Source organism: Ceratina calcarata, unplaced genomic scaffold, assembly GCF_001652005.2.
Source record: "Ceratina calcarata isolate Rehan_Ccalc_2016 unplaced genomic scaffold, ASM165200v1 scaffold44, whole genome shotgun sequence".
In the NCBI taxonomy this organism is placed as follows: domain Eukaryota; kingdom Metazoa; phylum Arthropoda; class Insecta; order Hymenoptera; family Apidae; genus Ceratina; species Ceratina calcarata.
The window spans coordinates 585,368-600,456 of NW_017167821.1; the positions used below are offsets into that span (position 1 = coordinate 585,368).

The window sequence follows — 15,089 nt, forward strand, 5'->3', positions numbered from 1 at the left end:
TCTTTAGTTTTAATAGATCGTCATTGATGATGGAAAGTAAGTAGATTGCGTACATAAAAGGCCAGCGGATCGTCGATTATACATACGATGGTCAACGTTCTGTTGTCGCTTAAGGGTCACGACCGTGAGACCCACAGGACCTCTTCATCCGTTTACTGTTCAATATACCATAATTTCTATACCAATAGAAATGATCTGTACAATTATGAACCAAGATAACATCAGGTCCTAACAATTTGGACGAACGAATTAAAAGTTCCCGGGAGTATCGGAAATACTTCAAAGCCTTTTCTACAGTCAAGTGGTCATTCACAGCAGATCAAGGTCGCATTCTTCGTTTAATCGATTACCAAATAAAACAAGTCGAAACAATGAATTTTCATTGACCCAAGGCTGTATAAAATTTATTAAATTAACATTTCTGTCAATACTCTTTCAATTTACTAAACATTGAACTCTTTCTTTAAACCCAAAGGTAAGTATACGAAACGTAGCGAAAATAGTTGAGAAATCGGAATTTGTAATATGTATTAAATACCTAAGATGTGGAAAGTGTTACAAAATCACATGAGCTTCTGCATATTACATTCCGGATATCTGACGCAATTCCGGTAACTCAGTGTTCCATTTATTGGATGCAACATTCCATCGGGGAACAATTATGCTGATTGCATGTGCGAAATAATTAAAAGCGTATTCACTTTTTTCATTTTCGTAATAAAGAAAGAGACATCCAACAGAATTATCACGCAGTCATCGTTCGGACGTCATTAGTGTTTTAAATGGATTTAAACATAAGTTGGATTTCAAAAATTGTCATCAAGATTCTCAATAATTAATTATTACAATTACTTCTTTTTGTATCAATTTCGTCCATCGTATCATTTACTTAAAACACATTGATCTTGGTATCGTTCAACCTTGGAGGAGGTCGTACACCTATACACCTATAAAGAATGTCGAAGAAAGCTATTTTCAATCAAATACAGTGTCTTCGCGGTCGCTTAGCCTCGTCTTTAATTAATCGTTGGTTAATTATAATACAATGGCGAACGATCGTAATGGAGTATATTTTTCCTAAACAGTCAGTCCAAATCGATTTTTCTTGGGGATCGGTCGTGTTTAGTACAGTGACAACTACGTCTATCGATCGATCTCTACCAAGACGTAGATCTCTATCAATCGTCGAACTTCCATTTTTTATTATATAAAAAGAAATATAGGAGAGAATTTGTGAAGTACAATTTCGGTAGCTGAAATTTTTCTATAGTTACCGAGAATTATTAAAATTGTATGAAGTGAAAAGCTGTAGAAGTACAGTGCCACTATGACAACGTTGATACGTCAAATTTATCAAGGATACTGCTACGTTAACGATGAATTATCAGGTAGAGCATCTGTGAAAGTGACTTGCAACTTCAAACATATTCCCGATTATCGAATATTATATATATTATTTATGGCATGGGTTTTTCTAATACTGTCACGTATAGATTCAAGTATAATGAAAAATTTATATTTCATAAGATCCACGGACGCAGGATTTATTCCTGATCAGTTCGCCATGGGCCCTTGTAGGTATAATAACGTTTTATCTCTACTTCGTCTTCGATTTGGGACCTAATTGGATGGCGAGAAAGAAACCTCTCAATTTAGACAAGATCGTCCAGTTGTATGACTTACTACAAATAATAGTGTGCACATACTTGTTATATAAGGTAAACAAAAAATTTTCATAGAAGACGAACGCTTTATTCAATAAATTAAATTTATAATTATAGGCACTGACCCTGGCTTGGCTGAACGATTACAGTTTCTACTGTCAACCAGTGGACTATTCATACGACCCGCGTGCCGTCGAGGTAAATGAATCAAGCATAAATAATCAGAAATTATTGGTCGAATTACTTCACGTATTCACGATCAAATAAATGTTCAAATCCTATTAAACGAAGGCGTTGATTAGGCTAAAGGAAATCTAGGAAAACGGATGCTTTGTTCACAGATATCTAAGTTAGTGTGGGTATATTTTATGGTGAAAGTGTTCGACCTATTCGACACAATATTTTTCGTTCTTCGGAAAAAACAGGGACAAATATCGTTCCTTCACGTATACCACCACGTAGGCATGACTTTGGGTTCCTGGATAGCGGCTAAATTCTTTCCTGGTGGTCAAGTCACCTTCATAGGTAAATCTTCGATTCATGCATATAGCATGCATAATTTTATTACAATGCATGTATAATGTATGCTCATCATGAAATCAATTGATGCAGGTACGATAAACTCGTTCGTTCACATCGTGATGTACACTCACTACTTGGCCACCTCGTTGAAAATATCGAAACCCTGGTGGAAGAAGTACATAACGCAGCTTCAGCTAACGCAATTCTGTCTGATACTGCTCCAATTCATATTTCTAATTAGTACTGACTGCAATTTCCCCAAGTGGACAGCGGCCGCGATGATCCCACAGAATTTGTTCATGATAATGATGTTTGGCGAATTCTACTACAAGACCTACATCAAGAAACGAAAGAGTAACACGGATGCATCACCTCGAGATGTTCCAAACGGGAGCTTAAAGAGCCAGTAAACATCATCGAACTTCGTTTCACCGCATTCTTCACTGTCCACTCCTCATTCTTTGCTAGAGTATCCGTGAAGCTTCATTGCACTTCAATTCGTTAAATTAACTTATTTACTCACGTACGGATCAAAAAGAAAAGATGCAAATAAGTAATATCTAATTGCTAAATATTCTTTGATCGATGTCGTGAGTTTTTTCCCGTCAACAGTGATTGCAATAAGCCTAGATCGGCTCGATAAGTACTCTCATAATTGGAATTAATAAATAGAAACGGCGTTAATGATTCCCAATTTTCTGTCCTTCAATATAAAATGTCAATAGATAATAAGTGCTTCCTTTTTTTAATTTTTTCGGCTTAATAATAATTCTATCTCGTTTAACTTAATTTGATGAATACACTTATTGTAACTGAAAATAATAAATATGATGGACGCAAATGATCCTGGTTTGTTGTCTTCCTAAATTATTTGTCATGTACCATAAATTCCGAATCTCGTGACACCCTAACCCATTTTAAGACCGATGAAAAACGAAAGCGGGCCTGTTCGAAAAAGCCGACCTACTTGCTGGACCTGGGCGAGAGGTAAAAGTGCGTCGGAGAGAGATATGAAAAAAGCAAGGATACCGTTGAACAAACGGCAAGTGCCGTTATATACCGGGGCTGGGCCATGCCTAAAAGTGACCATGGAATTTCATTTTCCCTCCCCCGACCTCGAAATCTTAACAAATTGCACGTACGTACATCCTCGGTTGCATAACGTACAGATTCCGCGATACACCCTTGAGAAAACGCACTCCCATTGATAGCGAAGCTGACACGCAAGGACGGACATAATCATTTGTTACATGCGATATATGGGTCTTTAGAAAGTGTGCGAGTTCCGTTACGATTCCATCCGCATGATCTATGATATACAATCTTGATGATTTCTAGGACGCATTAACTCCTTCAAAATGAACATCTCTTTTATGAATCCATGTCTACTTCCGAGAGATACACCACGTTACTTTTTTTTTCTTTATTATGTAATAGCTTTTTACAAGGAACTCGACGCAAATTGTAATATGCATTTGAAAGCTTGTTGACAAACCGGAATCTATTCAGCGTCGAGTAGAAAATAATTAACGAAGGGCAAAGTTAAGAGTTACCTACCCATGTTGCAGCGGTGCAATTGTTACAAAAAATTCAGTGGATTTTTGTATCGCGCGTTCCTACGAAATTGGCGACGTTAATTTGCAAAACCTGAGCCCATTCCGACCTCGTTTCGCAGGAGTTCTTATGTATTCCGTACCGTCCCATTGGCTTACTTCGTCGCTGCGTTAGAAAGCCTCTTCAAGAAGCTCGTAACGAGTTTCCCCTTGCAAGGATCTGGTAAACTGCGTCCGTGCCATTAATCTATCCAACGCTTGCCTGCGGTGTCAAAAGAAACATTGTGGGACTCGAGTTACGATGCTCTCGCGCGTGCCCGGCCATTCATCGGCTCGCAGATGATTGATTTATGATTTCTAACACTCATATCACAAGCCTCCTGCCGTTTGTTCTACTTGCGATTTTACTGCACAAGGAAGTATGCAAAACGTAAAGAGAATTTTTACATAGAAATAGTCTGCGAGTTTTTCTACGGAATAGAGCATTTACGATATTAGTTTAAGAAAATATATTTTTAAATAAACATTATGCACTCATCTTTTGTTACTTTTCTACGCAACAAGTATTCTTTATATCTTCTGCAGGTATAGTTATTCATGAAATGAAATCTTAATGACATGTTTGGGCTTACGCAATTGGTAATAAAACAAATTTTAAGAAGAGTAAACGTGGAATTAAAACAATTTAAATATTGAGATGGATCGTAATAGCTTGGAATTAAGAGACTCTGGTTTGCGCCCGCGAATATTTAGAAGTTTAAATACCTTGTGGAACTCCCCGATCTCTTTATTCCTGGCAAATAATCCCTTCTTCAAATATCCGCAATGCAAACAGAACGTTGCATTTGTCCGTCCTTCGTTCCTCCTACTTTTGACTGTTTTCCTATAATACTTCGACATCGCGCACTCAGTCCCAATTTATCAGTTCATTCGATTCAGCAGCCTAGTTACATTTCATTTTCGGAACAATAAGTGGAAAAATGTTATGCTAATGAAGCATTGTGCCAATTGTCTAAGCACTTTGTTCAAATGAAACATTTCACACGTGAGCAATAATGAAATAAATGATTCTGAATTTAATATGGAGTCTCGACCCTTCCACCACCCTCTCGTCGATAGTTGATCGGGTATTCGTTGATGAAGCTTGGTCCGTAATACTCTTTATGATTTATGCGCGACCTAGTGTTCATCCCTTCCTCTCGCGTCCGCACGCCGGAAGTCTCGATTTTACAAGCCGGCCGTTGGTGGGGCGGATGAAGAAGATCGTGGCTTTTGGTCCTCTTGGTGGCTACTTTCGTCGCCGCACGATCAGTTTTTGGTTCGCTGCTTCCTCCTCATCATCTGCTCCTCACTGGTCTTCCACAATCGGAACTTCACACTTCGAGGAGGAAGAATAGCGATCCTGTCTTGATTTGCAAACATCTTCGGGACTCCAGGTAATTCTTTAATTAACGTTGCCGAGTTTAGGAAGTTCTGTGTAAAGCAAGTGAAGAATATTTTAAGAGTTCTTTCGCAAACATCGAATTCGTAGCAGTTCTATCTATTTTTATTTTTACTCATAAGGTTTGTTGAGAATATAGTGCAGACTTTTCAACATAATGATTTGCAAAATTTAATATTAATCATTTTTATATTACCACATAATATTTTATTGTCCTACATTTCAATTTCCATCGTGTGTGTCAATCACATTCCTTCCGAGGAAATAATTTTCTTTTACTTTTTCAGAAAAATTAAACATGTCGAATCTGATACACTTGGTAATGAACAACTACAACGAAATTTTTGAGATGAAAAAAGGTAATTACGTGAATTATGTATTGTTTCACTCGTTTTTCATCGCATCATTCGACACTTCTGTGATTTGTTACAAAAAATGTGTTTGTACTTCAAATCAATTGCGTTGCTAATTTATGGAAATCGCGACTGGTAATGGTGAAGAAGTATGAATACCGTGAATAACATTAAACTTTGTTACCTAACCGATTTGCATTAAAATAGCATATAGAATTTCATCTCCGTGACAATTGTACGTCAGTGAGGGACCCAGATGTTCGAGTTGTACCATGTGATAACTTATTTTAATATTTATCATTCTTTAATTATCTTCTCTAGACATGAACGTCGATTCGTGGCCGATGATGGGATCGCCTGGGCCGATGCTATGCATCGTGGGGACCTACTTAGCGTTCGTTTTAAAAGTCGGCCCGAAAATGATGGAAAAAAGACCAGCATTCCAATTAAACTCGCTGCTAATCGCCTACAACGCGTTTCAAGTCGTGTTCAGCGTTTGGCTTACAATATTGGTACGTTTCAACGCGATTAAATAAAATAATTCTTTTTCATCTTCTTAATCATCATCTTTAAACAGGCGTTGAAACCCGGTGTCGGACTACTTATGTTCTCAACCAAGTGCAACAACTCAAATCGTGGGCCCGTCGACTTAGAACTCGAAGCTCAAGTAAGTCGTTGCACTCATATCGTAAATTCTTTAGTACAATTAAATTATATTGCAATTAAAACAGGTAACGAGAGGAGCCTGGTGGTACTTCGTCGCGAAAATCATCGAACTTCTCGACACGGTAAGTTTAATCGCTTCAACAAATGTATCAATCAGACAAGTACTCATTTTTATCTTTAAAGGTGTTCTTCGTACTACGAAAGAAGCAAAACCAGGTCACTTTCCTGCACGTCTACCATCACACGATTACTTCGGTATTCTCTTGGTGTTACCTCAAGTTCCTACCCGGGGAGCAAGGCGCACTTCTGGGTTGCCTCAACTCGTTCGTACACATCGTCATGTACTCGTATTATTTGATCGCCGCCCTGGGCCCGCAGTATAGAAAGTACCTCTGGTGGAAGAAGTACATGACCTGGATGCAACTGGTAATTCTTTCTTACACGTGAAGATTAAAAATCAAATGAAATTCATGACGTCTGTTTATTTAATTTTGCCATGCGCACGAACGATAATATTTACTTGTTTCCGTTTCTTGTTAGATACAATTCGCCATTATGTTCGCCTACTTGATGATGATCCTCGCAATGGACTGCAAAGTACCAAAAGCACTGACATACTTCTTCTTGACCAACGTAGTGATTTTCCTTTACCTGTTCAGCGACTTCTACCGGAAGGCGTACAACAAGAAGAAGGAAGTCTAATTTCCTCCAGCATGAACGTCCTCCAGTCTCATCGATTGGAGTTACCCAAGGGGAAAAAGAAGGGACCATTAGAGAACAACCGAACAAACATTGAAAAGACAATGCCAGCTCTTCCCAATTAGAGAATTCTAAATCAGGTTCCGTTCAATGAATTCAGAATTTCGAGAGATAACGGGCTCCCAGTCAAAATCTAGGCCAATGGGTCCAGACGATCCGTTGTTCGTGGAAAGACACCGACTGACTGGAGAAAGGACAGTCTTGACCAAACTCAAATCGCCCAAGGCGGGATCGAAGTGGGATACGACTCGAAACGAGAAATCCTGCACCGTTTTGAGTGTAAACAGAACGGTAACTACTTCCCCCTAATTCCTCGACAATTAATTCTCACAAGAAATCGTTTTTCGTTTGATCGAATGGATGCTCTATTTTGACCCTTTGTATAAAAATAGATATTTATAATTCTGTGAACGCGTCGTGAGTTGATTCTTCAATTAATTCGAACGAAGAATCTTGTACATACATAGCGGAAGAATTAAGTCGAGAGTCAATTCGGGATGTGTCATATCTCGTCGATCCGTTCGAAAATCTGCGTAGTTTGAACGAATCGACGAACTCAGCGGTTGCATCTGCCGCGCTTGACGGCGTGCGATACTTAGGAATTGTTACCGTTAACCGCGACATATGTGCGTTAACATTGAATTTATTTATAGGAGATCGATGGAGCTAAGATAAATTAAGAAATAATAAGCGTCGAACTGATAGTTATTCAATCCCTGGACTTGCCCTCTCCGTTCCCGCTTTCCGTTTTGCGTCCGTTTCGTTTTATCGCGAGAAACGAAAAAGAAGAGAATCATGATCGTAATCGTAAGTTTATTCTACCTTAAAGTAATCGACCGATATAGTACAAAAAAGATATTGCACGCAACTGTGATTTTAGTTTCAACTCTCATTCATCATATCCAAATGCAATTAGATTTGTGCTAAAAACTGATTGTTAAATATTTTACGATGGAACATTTCCCAAACTGTTAAAGCTCTTTGGACTTAATTACTAAATTTCATTCTTAATTACACGCTTACGGTTATACCCAAAAGGACGCGATTTCGACTTCTTCCTCGGCCTTACCTTCTACGTCTTTTCATCTCGCTAAAATTTCACGGATATCAAATATGTACAATCATTCAAATTGCATTCATTTGCAACTGAAAAGTTTTGGATCATTCTCCTTTTAGTCGAAGGTAATGGAAAAAGAAGAATTAAATCTTTGACGTAGGCTTCATTATACAATTTTGTGGACAATCGATTTATAAATGTAGCACAGTTAATGTGACTCACGAATGGAAAAAACGATTGGTCATAGATCACTGGATCTTTGCAATGCAATTATGAGCCGCGAATTTAATTTACGAAACTCTACGTCATACGACCACTTGCAGAGCGTAGAACAACTGGCAGTATTGAGATGGTAATATTCTGTTTAAGTAGATTTTTCTTGCCTTTAAACGCATCGAAATTCCAGTTTGTACGCGCAGTCGTAATATCTATTTAACAACTAATTGGTCCTCAAGAAGAAACGATTAATTTTTCAAGAACGATATCATCCCGTTTGAAACTTCAAGGGAACGGCCATTGGTTCCGAAATTAGTGGAGACTTAAGATTTACCACCGTGAACAATTTCGTAGAATGAAATGGAAATTTCACCGAACGGAGAGACAACGGCAACGCACTCGCGAATCGTCTTGGTCAATTCCTCTCTTTACCGCCGTTTGCTTTTCGAAACTTCGGAACTAGTCCGTCTTCCCTTCAGTTAATTTTCCGTTCGTTTTCCTACTCGGTTTTCCGTTCGCGACTCCGTTTTCCTTGTCCTTTGTCAATTTCGCGGGTGTCTTCTGGCCCATGTACGCGCTGTCATAGAAATCAGCGAATAGGAAATAGAAGAATATAACGTTCGGCAGAATTATAATCAGAGACCACTTCGGGTAATCGCAGTCGTAGATCAACAGTTGACAGCTGTGCAGAAACGCCAGGCAGAATTGACCCTGTTTCACAAAAAATTGATCTTACTTAAGTAAATGACTTTTGGCATTTTATGAAATACGACGATGATGTTCATAAAAGAAGTGTCGTTACCATTTGTAGAGTGGTGATGTATCGCTTCCACCACAAGTACTTCTGATATTGAGGTAGCAAAGCGGCCAGCAGATAATACGTGTACATTATTATGTGCACGAAACTGTTGATGACACCTGAAACGAGGAAACGCTATCGGATCGGGGACGAGGTAATGATATAATGATAACATCCAGGAAACACGAGTCGTCTACCTATGAATGTGCCGTGTCCTCCTGGATAGTACTTGGTAGCGCCCCACGAGACCATCGGCATCACCGTGTGGTGGTACAAGTGAAGGAACGTGATTTGATTCTGTTTCTTTCGGAGGACGAAGAACACCGTGTCCAGGAGCTCCGATAGTTTAGCCAGGAAGTAAATGTACACGCCTCTGGCGACCTACGTTCAACCAATCCTCGTCAACTCATTTGCAGTATCGTACATTTTATTAAGTGCTAATAAGGGACAATACGTATTGTGCACAATTTGATTGATACAACTTTTTAACATTAATAATTAGATAGTGGATTTAGAATTGAACGTGCAAAAAATATGATATGATTACATGATATGATGATATAACAGATTAATATGAACATTATTCATTCTACGTTGCTATACAATAACGAGAGCCATGATGTAAATGAGTTAAATAGAATACTTTTGTCGTTCATTAGAAAATACCCTGAGAGCTTCCGGAGAATTGGAAAAGTCGACGGGTTGGCATTTCCAGCTGTACTTCCGAAGCCAAGCTCCGTCCAGACCTTCGTAAAACAGCCAGAGGCTTAGGAGGACTTGCAGCATGTTGTAACAGACTAGAATGTTCCTCAAGTGATACGGTTTCCTATGCTCCATGTATTTCGGTCCCCATGATAGAACGAAGTATAGATAACCAATTAAAATAGTACTACCAGGCACTGGCGATGGTATTAGGAACCAGTCTTTCGTCCGAGGATCTGAAAAACGAAATACGAATGGTTCGAAATTGGAACGGCAATCAAAATTAGGGGAAGTATATATTATATTATAAGATAACATTACTCTTTACCGGCTAGATCAGTGAAGGTGTGCTCCCAGAAACGAACCAGCGAGTTGTTGTAAATGTTTGACGCTCTGTCGACGTGAACCGCACTGCTGCCGTTCATTATGCTCGCTCAACTTCAACTGGAACAAGTATCGCATTTGTGGATACAATTTTATAAAAAGGACAGACTGAAATGTTGAACATGAAGGCTTGAATATTAGGTACAAGATTTTTGGGTCGATGATCATTTTTCTCTAAGAGAAAAGGAATTAAAATGTAAATAAAATGAAGACTTGAATATCAGGTATAAGATTTTTGGGTACACGGTCGCTTTTATAGGAGAAGAAATATATGAAGACTTGAATGTCAGTTTGACATTAACATACGGACAGAGATATAGAATCAGGAGTTTTGATCAGTCATTTCCGCGGTGTCCGCTTTCGTAATTGGTAATTGCACAAATCTAAATTCTTTCTTAAATATACTTGAACCGGTTCCATATATCAAACGATTTGGTTCGATTTCGCAGCGCTTAATGACAACGTTTCGACGGCTTGCCCAATGGCAATGTTACGCTACACAAAAGAATCGTGTCACTTTTTTCCTACCGTTCCCTTTTTTCATTTCTAGGTCACTGAGCTCGCCTTTTTGTGAATTCACCCTTCTATTAAATCCTGCCATGAACCACATCATTTACTTAATTCTGCACTCGAAAAGTGTATTGGCCGTTTGACTCAAGTATGACCATTACGAGTTTACGGCAAGTCGTAAAATGCCAACCTTTCCTCGTCGAGCCAATTTCTATGGAACGATAATAGTAATTTAACTGAGGACTGACATTGTCGCATTGAAACTTTGACGCTTTTTGCTAACTTCGAAAGTGAACCGTCGAGTGAATGGAAAGATTAGAATTTCCGTAACGATTCCTTGAGGATGGTAACGGGACAGAGCAGCGGAATTTTCACCGTGAACGCGTCGGTACATGGAAGAAAGAAAAAGGAGAACTAGCACAATTACGGTGATCGCGTGAGGAGATAGGAAGACCTGGAACGCAACCTTTCATTAAGGAAACTAACCGAGCATCCCGGTGCAATACCGCAACTCCGATACCTAAGTACTTATGCATGCACCTGTTTATTCAATTTTCTATAATAAGTTAACAATTATATAAAAAAACGGATATCGCTCTTTGATCGACATTTGGCATTTAATTCAATTTACGACCAACGCTCGCGATCGAAATAATTAATTAAAGAATAGTTTGCTATGATACAATCTGCATTATAATCATTTTCGAAAAGTAAACGGTACGTTAAACCAATTAAAAATTGACCGAAGAAGAATGAAAAGGAAGAACAAGAAACGTCACGCATGACGACACACAGAGTCTGAAAATCGAGAAATCGATGATGATGGTATTTGTGTCAGCGATAACAAGGTGGTGAATGAACTCAGAAGAAAATTACGCTTGTTGCTCCCTTTTCTTTCATGTAAAATATAGTTCAAACTCTTACGATTTGTATATATCTAATGATGACAAGCATCGCATAATTATCTGTGCAAGTTGGTTCTTGCCAACAGCTCTCCCGCGAACACTTTCATTAGCCTGATTTTCCGTTTTCTTTAAACCGGGAAAGGATACACCGCTCATTTGGCATGTTGCAATTTTACTGCTGCTTTACAACGCCTGATGGTTTTTCAGTTTCCGTTAAGGAAAATATTGAAAATTTTATGGACGGTAATTTTCTCGAGAACACTGGTTAACGATACATTTTGCAACAGTTTATCATTTTATATTATACGATCAAATATCTCGACAGTTTGTTACGTCGTATCACCCATACAATAATAATGAAAGCTTGTCTAACGAAAACTCATTAAGCTGGCTACTAATGAGATAATTGCGAAAAAACGATTGCTAGTAATTACAATAATAGCAGAGATTATTCTGTATTAAGCTACACGCTTCATTGAATTCTTCACGCGCTATTGGACGATTACAAAAACTCTTAAAGTTCCACGCGTGGATAATTTTCATATTTATGACATTTGATTTAACAAAAAATAATATTTTCCCAGTTTTTGTGCAAAGTACATATTTTTCTTTCAATGTCAACTGACCGACCAGATTTAATGCCTGATCATTGAAACATGAATTCACATTTTCAACTATCTGTTAACATCTTGTAAACGGAATGGGTAATTGCTGGAAAAATAGACTGTAACTACTTAAACATTGTATTTAACACATTATTTCATGTTAAATACGGGGTCGGAAGATTAGCTCATTAATAAAAGATTCGACATGACACTTCGATCAGAAAGTGTTTCCTTTCATGCTTCAACTTATTTCTTATTTAGAGATCGATGAATACTAAGGAAAATTATCAATAAGGTTCGCATAAAACGTGTGGATGCATCTCTCTTAACTCCAGCCAAATGGCATTTCGAATCAGCGTCGAACCGCTAATAAATTCACGTTGCGAGACCCGACAATAGTGCATTGCACTGTTTCTGCAACAGCAGCGTTTCTGATGCACGCAATCCATGTACATTTGGGTTTTTATTACCATAAAATTACACAATCACCTTTTTCTAAATCAACCTTCTATTACATTAAAGAAGGTGATCATTTCTTCAGAGATGTATAATTTCTTAATTTCAATTGAATTTATTGATTTTTCGATACTCAATCCACACCAATAGTAAAATTTTTTTCAGTTCCCGTGATCGGAAATAGTTTTCAGAAAAATCGCATGATAGCTTTATCATAAACGTTCACAATTGCCATTCGTTTATTAATGAAGTTATTCTGTAGCTAGTTATTCTATCTGCCGAGTGGTTAATCCGATTACTATATCTTCGTACAATCGTTTCCTCTCGACCAGCTTGATTTATTCCATCTATTAGAAGAGAATCGAGTACGAATGAACCACCATCATGCATTATCAAAGCGTCGATCGCGTATTGCTTCTTAATTGCCTCGTTTCCGTTGTATGCCTAGTTATTAATCACAATTATGTATCAGTAATCGAACAATAATTTAACACAGTATACGCGTAATTATATAGTAATTTGTTAATTTATTTTAGTCCAACACATGCTTGTATTTCGTATACTTTATTCAATAATTCTCTATTGTAAATGCACGAGCATAAAACTGTCATATCAATTTTCTAAGACCATCAAATTACAAGAGTAACGAGCAATTCAGAAACAAACGATAGTTTATTGACAATCGAAGAGTGTGTTTGAGAGAATGTGTGCCAGCAGTCGTCGTCTCATCGCGTTTGTGTGTCACGGGTATTCTCTCTCACCGAGACCGGTTCCACCTTTAAAAAACCGACCCCAACGATCGCGGCTGTAGCGCTTTTAATTTCAATTTTAATTTCACGTTCCCTCGAAAGTTTCCTTACTAACCCATTGACACGCACGATGAAACTCACACATAAAACAACGATTCTAATACTAACGATGATAGTAGAATGCTGTGTTTATTACTACCAGTTCTCATTTTATCGTACCAAATGGTTATGGTTTCGAATGAGCGAGAAAGTAAAGAACTGCTAGAAATGAAGAACACGTTTCTATACAGGATAGACAAAGTCTTGTATGTTTCTGAAAAACAATTTTTAAGTTAGAAGAAATTAAAATGTAAAAATAATTGGATATAAAAAATTTAAATGGTTTTTATATAACGAGAGACGAAATTCGAATTCGATTTGCAGTTTCTTAGTATTTGAAGATCTCGTGGAACGTGCCGATGCGGTTGAGGATTGCTTATTAACTGCAGCATTATCTATTCCGTGAAGAGGACCTTTAGCTTGAAGTAGTACTACGTGGCTACTTTGAAAGTAACTCAAATAACGATTTTGCATATACAAACATGATGAATTCATTTATTAACGTCACAAAATAAGTTACGTAATTTTAACTATTAGATTCTCCGTTACAATGAATCACGCAGACGTAAATACAATTTTCGAACTTCGTTCCCACTGTTCCGCACTATTCTTGAAAGATGGAATGAAAACTTGATTAATCATCATATTTAAATTCTTTCTTGACTATCTTGGCTATTCGAATCTTTGTTACAATATATCACTGAGAAGATACTACTAAAGAATGACAGTACCCGTGTAATCATTGAGACAGTGAATGAGACCCAATGGGACTCAAATTACAGTAGCAGTTTGTAGTTTTAAAAATCTTTCAACAATATACGTGAAAAAACGAAAATTTGATCGATTATACTTGTAAATGCTTTCGCGGCCATTTAAAATTAAAATAACTCAGCCTCGAGACTTTAAATTTCCTTTCTGTTTAAATTACGATTTCCTTCGTTTCTCCCTCTATAAGCGTGGAAACGAAACTCGCATAACGTCTGGTCAAACAGGAAGTGACGGGCTCGATTCGATTCGAGGCAGCAATAGCAATGTGGATTATTCTCGCCTGGAAGAATATTATCAGTCTACGTTCAAACGAAGTCGAGTATGTTACGCTTCGAAAATTCGCGGCCAACATCGAGCAGCGCAAAATGAAAATGCGTAACCCCGATCTTCTCTTATTTGCCTTTGTCAATTGATTCAGCTGGAAGAAAAATATGGACGGAAGCTTTTTTTCATTAATAAGTGGCGGATTATTATGGCAAATAAAACATTTATTAAGTCAATTTGAAAAATGTGATTTAGATTTTCTTATATGCATACAGCGCTGTATACATCATATATCTAATAGTTTACGTCCATTCTTTATATTTTCTATGCATTCTATTTTTTTATAAATGTATAATATCCGCAATTTATTCATCATTAACAATGCTTAGGAATTTGGATCACGTAAAAGCGATCGTTCAGCTTTCCGTGGCCATGATTTACAGCGTTTCGCGATTTATCTTTGCTGTTTCGTAACCCTTCCTTGGACGCATGTACGGGAATGTAATATCCTGCAATTTTAACAACGAGTACATTGTCGTAAGCAAAATGATTTTTTATGGGAACTTTTGTATCAAAGTAGAACAAGATACGATATTATTTATGATAGTGAAACAAAA

The 15,089-nt window shown here is 37.7% G+C and overlaps 3 protein-coding genes across 6 annotated transcripts in view; 2 read left to right on the forward strand and 1 right to left on the reverse strand.

Annotated features, from left to right (window-relative positions):
* Positions 1-70: 70 nt before the first annotated feature.
* LOC108627087 (elongation of very long chain fatty acids protein AAEL008004) lies at positions 71-5,175 on the forward strand. The gene is made up of 5 exons (XM_018028138.2): positions 71-1,388; positions 1,528-1,718; positions 1,782-1,862; positions 2,006-2,189; positions 2,277-5,175. Exons 1-5 carry the CDS (start codon positions 1,328-1,330, stop codon positions 2,594-2,596), a joined length of 837 nt encoding a protein of 278 aa, XP_017883627.1. The 5' UTR covers positions 71-1,327; the 3' UTR covers positions 2,597-5,175.
* On the forward strand, positions 5,049-7,653 carry bond (elongation of very long chain fatty acid james bond protein). Of its 2 annotated transcripts, XM_018028232.2 has the most exons (7): positions 5,049-5,175; positions 5,468-5,539; positions 5,855-6,045; positions 6,111-6,200; positions 6,265-6,321; positions 6,383-6,625; positions 6,740-7,653. In XM_018028232.2, exons 2-7 carry the CDS (start codon positions 5,479-5,481, stop codon positions 6,899-6,901), a joined length of 804 nt encoding a protein of 267 aa, XP_017883721.1. In that variant the 5' UTR covers positions 5,049-5,175; positions 5,468-5,478; the 3' UTR covers positions 6,902-7,653. The 2 variants fall into 2 exon arrangements, with proteins under 2 accessions (XP_017883721.1, XP_017883722.1); XM_018028233.2 differs by lacking the exon at positions 5,049-5,175 and having other exon boundaries at positions 5,468-5,538; positions 5,853-6,045.
* Positions 7,654-7,751: 98 nt separating this feature from the next.
* Positions 7,752-15,089, reverse strand: part of sit (stuck in traffic) — a 39,978-nt gene continuing 32,640 nt past the window's right edge. For all 3 annotated transcript variants that reach the window (XM_026815315.1, XM_026815316.1, XM_018028230.2), the window contains exons 2-6: positions 10,061-10,176; positions 9,697-9,968; positions 9,228-9,411; positions 9,034-9,149; positions 7,752-8,942 (exon numbers count right to left, since the gene is read on the reverse strand). In XM_026815315.1, coding sequence (XP_026671116.1) covers positions 8,691-8,942; positions 9,034-9,149; positions 9,228-9,411; positions 9,697-9,968; positions 10,061-10,157 — 921 coding nt within the window. In that variant the 5' untranslated portion in view covers positions 10,158-10,176 and the 3' untranslated portion in view covers positions 7,752-8,690. The remainder of the gene's footprint in view (positions 8,943-9,033; positions 9,150-9,227; positions 9,412-9,696; positions 9,969-10,060; positions 10,177-15,089) is intronic.